Below are 10,925 nucleotides of genomic sequence, written 5' to 3'. Positions count from 1 at the left end.
CATAATGATTGACGCTCTGTTCTCGTGTTACTACTCTGTATAAACAGGGGACCTTGTGAAAATGAATATTTCATGAGTTTAAACACAGAGGTTGGTATGGAGAGCAAAAGGCATCATTTTCTTCCCTTCTATTGTTTTGCAGCTTCATTCACAATAACACAACTGTTACCAGGACACCAAGTTCCTGGGCAACATGCTCGTTGTTTACACTGATTCTGCTTCATTTGTTCAGTGGTTTGTGCGCCACCTCAGTGCTTTCTGTTGTACAAGCTAATCGTAGAAACAGCAAGCTGGCACACCAACTCATACTTTAGATGCACTGAATCTTTTATAGAGATCTCTATAGAGGTAAACATCCAATAAATCTTTTTATTCTTGTTATTAATATGATGAATGAGATTTAATTAGTGACCTTCAGCACCAGATCAGGTGTATTTACCCTGCAAACACAAGTAAATACATAATCAAAATAAGCTACTTTTATTTTTTTATTTCTGTTATTAATATTTTATAACATTTAACATATTTCTAGATATATTTTAGAATTTTTAAGTTAAAAATCTTGCTGCAGTAGCATTTTGCATCTTTTAACTTTTAAAAGATGCAAACTATACTGTTAGTGCAGTTCTGTCATTTTAGAATAATATTGAAAGGATATGTGTGTGTATATTTAAGCAATAGAACACGAGAGGGAGTGTGTTATCGCGAATAACATCACGGCTGTGATTTGGTCGCAGGCACGAACCGAAGATCTTTTGACCCGTAATTTTTAAAAAATGTATCTGATAATATATATAGATTTTAATATTTAGAAAAAATAGTAATGAAAAGAAGCATCTGATTATACAGTGAAAAAAATAAAAAATAAAATAAAAAACAAATGACTTAATGACTTAAATAATTTTAAAATAAATACATTTTAAAATAACTAAATAAAATATATTTGGCTGTATTTAACATATTCATATATATTTTTCATTAATCAATATGTTTTTGTGTATTCCTTAATATGAAATGCATAAATACATACTAATATTTCTGTATTTCAAACCACATTACACATGCTACATAACGTGTAACACAACTGATAGTTTTATTCTTTCAATGTTACTTTGAGGTTTGAGATAAAACCATGTTTGATCTTTTATTTATTCCTCTAACTTTACCTATTTTTACTACACCCCACCTCTGACTTCACACTTCAGCACTTGAAGTAAGTAAGCATAAGTGAAGAATAACTGGACATTGCACTGATTTGTGTTCTTTTTTCAGCGTCACTTCACCAGGGCTGTGAGTGGGCAGGTCCTTATTACACGGTGGATGGAAAATCCTTGTTCTACTCCAGTAATCTAGGTCAGCAGTGGGCAGAGATAGTGATGTCATCAGGTAGATGGGTACAGCCTGGTCAGAGGAGCCAGAAGGCACCAGGTAACGAACATGTCTGCATCGACTCTCCAAAAGCTGTGGGGGAAGATGGAGAAGCTGAAGATGAGAATCAGAACCACCTACCAGCAGCTGTTCAGGGAAAGGGGGGAACACTGGAACCTGTGGGTGAAGATAAACAGCAGAGAAAGAAGGAGGAACAGAAGACTCATGGGAGAGTGCAGGGTGCTCCTGGGACTAACAGGGAAAAGGTGAAGCAGTCAGGAGGCAATGCACCAGGTGTGTATATGTGTGTGCTTGTGTAAGAGAGAAAGGAAAGACTGTCATTATCTCAGCTTGCTCTACTGTAGTTATTACTGCAGCCTGAACAGGCTGTATGTTAATTAGTCTTCAGAGATTCACACCGTCTTCCATGAGAACATGTTTATCCTGAGGAGAGATTTCTTACTTAACCAAATAAGTTAAGTAAAAGATGCTCCAATAGGAGAACAGACATGGCTGAAATGATCCAGCTGTTTGAGGAATCCTGTTTTGTGAATCACACCCAGGACTATCCAACATGTCTGTGGTATGTAGTAGTTTACCACAAACTGTAACTCAAAATTATTTTTCTGAGCTGAAAAAAGAGAAACACTTTATTTAAATCAATAATATATATATTATAAGTAAGTAATCAGAACACTACTGCAAAATAGATTCCTGTTTGCTCTGCTCTATACAACATCATATAATGTTGTTGTCAGTTGCTTATCTGTCAGCTTATCTGTGTGCAAACAAATCCTCTAAACTAGATTACTTCTACTGCTGGAGCAGCTTGTTTGTTTGTGTTCTTTTTTACATACCTGACCAAGGCCATTCTTGCCCAAGTGCCTGATTTAAATGGATTTTCAACTCTAGGAAGCGTCTTCTATTTTAAATTCATTGAGGTCACTGTGGGATCGCTTAAAGCATTAAATATTGTTTTATATCCCAGCCCTGGCATTTATCAGATATTTATGTACTTTTGGCAAAGTATAGCTTTTTGTAAAATTTAAGTAATTATTGTAATATTAAAATGCACTTTTTATTAACAGCACTGTATAAAACCTCAGGATTTAGGTCTAAAACACCTGTGTGGCAGTTCTTCATCAGACCTCATGCACCGTACACCTCATACAATGCCTTTTTATCAGCATTTACAATGAAAACTTTTCTTTGTATGTTTCATGTATGCTGGGTTAGACTCTGAATGCTTGGTCGAGTGCTTTCCAAGCATGAATAAAAGTGGAGGACTAAAAAAGCAAAGAGGAACTCAGCAGGTACTCACTCAACAAGGGAACCGAAACAAGTGTCCAGAAGACTCTCGTGGAGCTGGACAGTTTTTCTTTTTTGGAGGAGGAAATGGTGCCTCCATGTGAGTGAATATGGCAAGTAAACCAAATTAACACAATTTATTACGATGTTGGAGTGACCACATGTATCCGTATATTAAAGCATGATTATATAGAACTGAAAGCAATGTGAGATTGTTAAACCTGAAACACAGATCTTATTACTTTTATTGCATTTTATTTAGAGTTGTCCCATACTGTGAGAGCAAAGGCTGGAGGCGTATTACTGACAAAACCAGAGAGGATTACAAACTTAACTGGTGTGAACTTAAATGTTTCCGTACCTACCACAACTTCAGAGAAGGTGATTCTACATTAACACAAACACAACTGTACATGTTGTATAGTTACATTCACCAATTCTGTTCAATCAATGTTTGTGCTATTATTTTTTTTCTTACAGGAGAGCAGTTGATCTACCAGATCCCAAATAACAAAGTCTTAACCACTAAAATACGCCTTCTGAACAGCCTCAGAGTGTACGACAGGATCAGCAGCAAGGTCAACCATGGTCGTGAATTTAGGTCAAACTTTGCTTACATTCTATAGTACAAATCCAGTTTTAATAAAGTTGCAACTAATGTGTTTTAATCGTTATGAACTGAGGACATCTATAGTTGTAGTTGTAAAAGTGGAATTGTAGTCCCATTTTTGCATGATATAAGACTTCAGTTGCTCAACAGTCTGGGAGTTCTGACTGTTAAATACTAGTCTTTCATTTAACTGTGGAGAAGGGTAAGCCCACTCTTTTTTGTAGAACTGCTTAAAAAAAGACACTCTGCTATGTATTTAGTGATTAACTGCTTGCAGGTCTTACTGCAACATCTCTGCTTGGTTTTAGTCAGAACTTTGTCTAGGCCAGTCCAACACTAGTTTCTTTTAAGTAATGATTGGTGAACTTTCTTAATTATTTTTGATCCTTGCTTTGCTGCAAAATTTATAACCCTCATCTTACAAACAATAAACACATGTAACATTTTGCCCCAATTAAATAGAGTGGAATGAATTCAGGTCTCTTTTGTTTTGCGATGTCATGATGACTGACCTTAAATGAAACTAGAGATGTCTACAGTCTTTTTAATGTTTCTCTTGAAACATTTATGAAGGTAGGTTGTCAGGTAGGTAAGCCCTGAAAAATAATCAGCAGACGGACCACTCCTAAAAAGATTCGCCAAACCACAGTAAGAGCCATTATCTAGTCTGTTATAAGTTTCCTTTGTTTGGAGGTAATAGTTCTTAGTGTGGTTTGGTGGAGATGTACAGATGTAAAGAAATTGATTTGTTTTTTCTGGATTCCTTTATATTGTGGAATAATTTTCCTAAACAGTCATTTGGGTAGTAGCTGTCCTTAACAGTAAAGGTAAGGGTGGCTTAAACACCCCCTCTGGTGGACTAGATGGTTTAATTAGCTAATCTGGTCTAGCAAAAATAAAGTTATCAAGTAATCAAGTAGACAATTCCTTTTTTCAAAAAGTTGGATGACATTTTTAAATTGGAAAATAAAATAACAATAAAAGAAATCTGTAATTCAGTGTTACAAATGTGCAATAATGGTGACAGGAGAACTGAAATAAAAAAAAAACTATTTACACACCATTTGCTTCTGCATACAAAGTGCACCTATACATCTAATCATAACATAAATATAATATACATACTATAAATAAATGAGAAATATAATATTTATATTTTGTTACATTTGGAATCTTTTTTATAGGAGGCTGAAAATGGAGGAGTTTTTTCCAGAAACCTTTCGTATGGATATAAAAGATGAAAGGGAAACTTTCTTTAACCAGTATGAAGGTATTTTGTAATGATTTCAATTTGAGATATATCTATCATACACTTTTAGTGACTAAATGATTAACCTTAAATGTATAAAAAAATATTAACATTTGCTGGGTTAAAAAAACTGAGATTTAAATTTGGGTCTTACTGGTGGTGGGTCAGTGCATTAAACTAATAGTCATTGCACGTTCATCTGATCTGCAGCAAAATCCACGTTGCTATAAATTACAAATATATGTATTAGGCTGATAAGCAAAAATTAAATGCCAGGCACTAATGGTATAGGTTGGACATTAAGACCTTATTCTCTGTAAAACATGTATTTATTTAAAATGTAATAAATATTGCCATTGATCTGTATGATTTTAATAGCCCTGATATTCTTTGAATTCAGCTCTAATTCTTGGCTGAATAATTCTCTCTGCACATGATCAAAGTGGACTTGTTAAATGTCAGGTGAATTTATTAGCACAATGAATGATTGCTCAGAGCCAGTGTTCTCACATGTTCTTTCATGTTCTTTTTAAATGTAGAATTTTGTTCTGACAAAGGCAACATGTGGATCTGTAAGCCGACTGGTTTAAATCAGGGCCGAGGCATTTTTCTTCTGCGGATGCCTGAGGAAATGTCAGCCCTCAAAACCAGGATGCAGCTCTTATCCGACAACAACACAAACAAGAGGATGCGAAGGCCGCAGGCTTACGTCGTTCAACAGTGGGTACGGGGCATAAAAAAGGCCTCATGCTTTAAAAAAAACTAGTCAGTCCCAAATTAGACATACACTATATGGCCAGAAGTATGTGGACACTTGACTCCTGGGCATCTTATAACAAAATTACAGGCATTAAGATAATTTTTTCCATCGGGGCACATGCATGCTGACACAAAGTTGAACACATTACATTTATTTTAAAGAATTAATCAATATGCCTGTTAGCAATTGGTGTTGCTGAAACACCAGAACTATTCAACTATTTAAGCCAAACCCACTGCTTACAGGTGTGCAAATTCAGCATCAGCAAATCAAGCAACAGATCAAACAGCGTTTGTAAAATGTGTCATAGAGAAGCTTGGTGACCGACAGAACATGTCCACAGTTGCTGAAGAGTGTAAATAAAAATTTACCTCATGTACCAGGACAGGGATGGATTAGTGGTTGAGTAAAGCTTTGAGTAAATCCCCAAATGTTTAGAAACTTTGGTTGTATTCTGTATCTAATATAAGTTGTTTTGGATGAAATGTCTTCCAAATACATTACAAGATCATCATGCACAATGCTCAAGTAAAGCACACTGCCATTAGACTCTTGAGCAGAACTGTATTGAAAAGACTTCCTAAAAAAGTAAAAGCTGTTATGGTAGCAGCGTGGGTTCAAAAATTTTACACTTATGTAAATCATATTTTTGTATTTTTGTTTTCATTTCATAGAAAATAACCCTAAAAACTGTTTTGTGATTTTGAAGGTACATCCAAAACCCGTTGCTTCTTAAGGGTAAAAAATTTGACGTGAGATCATATTTTCTGATTGCCTGCACCTCGCCGTACATGGTGTTCTTCCGTCATGGGTACGTTCGTCTGACCTGTGACCTTTATGATCCCATTTCCAGCAACCTTACTGCTCATCTGACCAACCAGGTACGTCTTTATGTATTCATATAACCAACTGCTGTTTATTTTATCGCATTTTGCACATATATTTGAGGAATGCTCATTTTTGCTGCAGTATATGCAGAAGAAAAACCCTCTGTACAGTATTGTAAAGGAAGAGACAGTCTGGTCCATGGAACACTTCAATGAATATGTTAATGAAAATTTCATGGGGCCAAGGGGCCTGCCAGAAGACTGGGTTCTAGGTGTGTTTACAGTAAGTTATTTTACATTTTTTTTGCTAGTTTTATAACACATCACAATTACATGTATTTGTATTTTTAAGTGTTATTAAATAAAGTAAGTCTAGTTTAAACCGTCTTTATATCATTTGGTTTTTGACAAGTGTATATCTGTAATGATTCAAAATGCTTTTTATTATATTATTTTATATTAATATTATGCTAAAAACATTATAGCTTGAAAATGTAACTATATAAAATATGACACACCTCTGTTGGCGCAGCAATCTATTACGCTAGTCCTCCACCACTGGGATCTGGGTTCTTCTACACCCTTTATAGTGCACTATATATATCAAATGTCAATGTATTCAATGTATATGGGATTTACCATAGTGGTAAACTTCTGCTGCATCCTTAATCTGCAAACTTTATGCTTTTAATGTGCTTTGAGATGCACAATGCTTTGAGTAAGTTAAAGGCAAAGGTTTTTGTTCAGTTTAATTCACACAGTAAGGAAGTAATGACATGGTCAGCGTTTAGACATAATAAGTATGTTGTGTGTTTGTACAGAAGCGAATGCAGCAGATAATAATTCATTGCTTTCTGGCTGTTAAATCTAAGCTGGAGTGTAAACTGGGCTACTTCGATCTGATTGGTTGTGACTTCTTGATTGATGAGAATTTCAAGGTGAGTTTGTAGAAGTCACAAATATCTGCACACAAATATCTGTACAGGGTTTTGCATTCACCTCTTAAACACACACACTTACACACTTAGCATGCTATTGTTTTAGGCAGATGCAAAAAATATAAAATGTTATTATAATTGTGTAATAATATATGGTTTGATGAATGATTATTATTCACCAGCTCCTGGTGCACCAGCTATGAGACGGAATGGGTTTGGTAGAAACTTAGGCTTTTTTTTAACAATCTTAAAATCTATTACTGACCCTGATTGTCATGTTATAAAGCATCAGTGTCTACAATGTTGTGGTAATTGTTTTAACAAGACTCCCAGTCTGTGACTTTTATTGTTTCTGCTGCCTTATCACTGATTACGCACAAATGCAGTTTATCTTATTGTGTATTAAAAAAGTAGTCTGAAAGTAGTCCATATGCATACCACCATACATCTAAATATACTGCTGATAAAAAGCCTTTATTTCTTCAAATCTTCAATTTTAAAGCTAAAGTAATAAATACTTGTGCCGAGCAGTTGCTAGGCAACAGGACTTATTGCAGCAGTAAACAAGTGGTCCCCAGGTCAAAGATACCGGCTTACTGGATTATTATGCATTCGTTTGTGTGCCAAGACAAAGTACAACTTCTCCTGGATATAAATTTCTGTTAATTCACAGGATGTGAATTAAGGCTTAAATCACACTAATGTGCATAAATCTGAAACATACTTTTATGTCTTGGCCATAGTGGTTTGGAGAGCCGATTTAAAAATATACATTTTCATTGGTCAGTACAATTGTTTTTGTGTGAAAGTAAAGCCAAAATAGATAAAAGATACTTTGTTTCATGTGCTTATGAAATCAAACTTCTTATATTCTACCATTATTGAGGCCTCTTCAGTCCTGGGAACCTATCTTAATCCGTACCCTGGTCTGTGCCTTGCTACGATTTAACAAAGAGATCCACAAACAGATTCTTGGACTTTATGGCTTGAATGTTCTTCTGACACGGCAGTGTAGACTGTGGGCCTATGTCAAGTCAGGTTAAACTGCAGTGCTTGGACTCCACTTAAGTTCTAGACACATCTCAAGGCTAATTAAAGCAAACAGGATGCACGTGACTTTTGGAGGTTTGCAGGAAAAGGTCTAAATGTGAATAAAAGATTTCTAATGATGATCATTTTAATTTCAGAAAGCTCTAATTATATTGTGGGTGATATTAATGGGTATATTAATGAGTAAAAATAACAGTAATATCCATTAAAAATCAAATCTTCTACGCAGTAAAATGTGCAAGAAGTCAAGAGGTCAGAAAAATATCTAAATTCACACTGTGTGTCTACACTTTTTGGCATAAATTAAATAAATTATTTAAAAATAAATGTGGAATCAGTGATGGAACACTGCCATCTAATGGTTAAGACTTGTGCCATCTAATGGTTAAGAATGGTTTAAATCCCAATGTATCAGATCATTAAATAGAATTATTAAATAGAACAACTAGAAGCTACAATATTTATGTTTGTTACATATGGAAATGTGCATGCATTAACTGATATTGTGTGTTCATGTGCAGGTCTGGTTGCTAGAGATGAATTGTAACCCAGCCCTTCATACTAACTGTGAGGTGTTAAAGGAGGTGGTGCCGAAAACAGTCACTGAAACCCTGGGTAAGAGCAAAACGAATGAAAACGGAGAAAGATATTCAAAGATAGTGCACGTTTTATTACGCACATCTACACTGTGTATCAACCCTCACTTGAGGGTTTAGTGTTGGGTTGTGTTCACACTTGCTTTCTTCTTCTAGACAAGTGTTTTCACACTTTGTTCTCTGGTTGGTTCTTCCTCAGATGATTGACTAGTGCTAATGAAGCTGCTTGTTTTTTTAGATCTTACCATTGAGATCTTCAATAAATGTCGCTGTGGGATGAAGCTGTTGCCTCTGAGCAGCCAGAAAGACTTCATTTTGCTGTATAATGGTGAAACCGTGAACAGCTCTGTCACCAAACAGAGGAGCAGAACAGCATTACCCACGAGGACACCAGGCTCCAAATCCACTTCTAAAAAAATGCACCAAGCTGTTGGCATCACACCACATGAGGACAATTCAGGCAATAGCTTGGTGTCCATTTCTCCAGGTATTTCTAATCATGCCAGTCCACCTGTATTGCAGACTATTCAGCCAAGGGAGCTAATTTCAACAAGCTCAGATAATGAGCAATATGTGCTTCCTGGTTGCAGAACTGTGTTAGCCACCCCAGCCAACAAAACCTCTGGAATATACCAAAAAACATTGGCTACCAAACCTGCAGAAGTGAGCCACATGCACCGAAACAAAACCGCCCCCAAACGAGTGGAGCTACGTCTCGGGAATTGTACTTGGCAGCATTTTGAACTGACTTCTAAGTTTACAAGTCCAGAACTGAAGAGGGCAAAGAGTACCATTGTGTCTTCGTCTAGTACCACACTGAATGATCATTCCAGTTCTTTTCACAGACTTAGGGTTCGAGAGGAAGGACACAGCACGTCTGTCAAGTTCCCTGAGATGCACCTTGCTCAGTCACCTTCATGATCTTTACAATTACCAAAGTCAAGAAAATCTATGTTCTGTATATGTTCAAGAAAGCATATTCTGTCAGAAAATAAACGTAACATTTTATCTTCAGTCTGATCTGTGCAATTAAACTTGCATCCTGTTGAAGTGCATGGTTTAATAGTTCAAAAATATGAGAAAGGATTTATTTGCAGTTAAATCATCTCAACTGTTTACAAAATGATGACACAATAATAATTGAAAATAAGATAAATCAGTGTCACATTGGTTCTGGAGCCTAGCTTTCATATACAGGGCACAAAGCAGAACAGGACACTCATCAGAAAGAATTCTATCCATCTTGAAACATCACTCATTCATTCACATCTAAGGCGATTCAGATTGGTATTCACATCAGTATAACGCAGTTATTAAAAATAATACATGGATGAATTATTATTTGCACATTTGTACTAAATTCCACATCATTCAGTTAAACAGCTGAATATTCGGAATTTGGATAGTAGGAACTATATTAGCTAATTTACTCCCTTAATGGTTTTCTCTCATTGTGATATAAATGTACAGTGTATCACAAAAGTGAGTACACTCCTCACATTTCTGCAAATATTTTATTATATCTTTTCATGGGACAACACTATAGAACTAAAACTTGGATATAACTTAGAGTAGTCAGTGTACAACTTGTATAGCAGTGTAGATTTACTGTCTTCTGAAAATAACTCAACACACAGCCATTAATGTCTAAATGGCTGGCAACATAAGTGAGTACACCCCACAGTGAACATGTCCAAATTGTGCCCAAAGTGTCAATATTTTGTTGGACCACCATTATTATCCAGCACTGCCTTAACCCTCCTGGGCATGGAATTCACCAGAGCTGCACAGGTTGCTACTGGAATCCTCTTCCACTCCTCCATGATGACATCACAGAGCTGGTGGATGTTAGACACCTTGAACTCCTCCACCTTCCACTTGAGGATTGGGTTTAGTCCATCACCTTTACCTTCAGCTTCCTCAGCAAGGCAGTTGTCATCTTGGAGGTTGTGTTTGGGGTCGTTATCCTGTTGGAAAACTGCCATGAGGCCCAGTTTTCGAAGGGAGGAGATCATGCTCTGTTTCAGAATGTCACAGTACATGTTGGAATTCATGTTTCCCTCAATGAACTGCAGCTCCCCAGTGCCAGCAACACTCATGCAGCCCAAGACCATGATGCTACCACCACCATGCTTGACTGTAGGCAAGATACAGTTGTCTTGGTACTTCTCACCAGGGCGCCACCACACATGCTGGACACCATCTGAGCCAAACAAGTT

General features: G+C 36.3%; 1 protein-coding gene across 1 annotated transcript; it reads left to right on the top strand.

The window, feature by feature from the left end:
* Nucleotides 1-252: 252 nt before the first annotated feature.
* ttll10 (tubulin tyrosine ligase-like family, member 10) lies at nt 253-9,726 on the top strand. Its single transcript, XM_063015447.1, has 12 exons — nt 253-348; nt 1,273-1,662; nt 2,605-2,776; nt 2,939-3,057; nt 3,157-3,277; nt 4,471-4,556; nt 5,075-5,255; nt 6,005-6,176; nt 6,265-6,405; nt 6,944-7,060; nt 8,632-8,725; nt 8,945-9,726. Exons 2-12 carry the CDS (start codon nt 1,377-1,379, stop codon nt 9,625-9,627), a joined length of 2,172 nt encoding a protein of 723 aa, XP_062871517.1. The 5' UTR covers nt 253-348; nt 1,273-1,376; the 3' UTR covers nt 9,628-9,726.
* Nucleotides 9,727-10,925: the final 1,199 nt, after the last annotated feature.

Source organism: Trichomycterus rosablanca, chromosome 19 (assembly GCF_030014385.1).
Source record: "Trichomycterus rosablanca isolate fTriRos1 chromosome 19, fTriRos1.hap1, whole genome shotgun sequence".
In the NCBI taxonomy this organism is placed as follows: Eukaryota; Metazoa; Chordata; class Actinopteri; order Siluriformes; family Trichomycteridae; genus Trichomycterus; species Trichomycterus rosablanca.
This window is presented reverse-complemented; position numbering and strand designations above follow the sequence as displayed.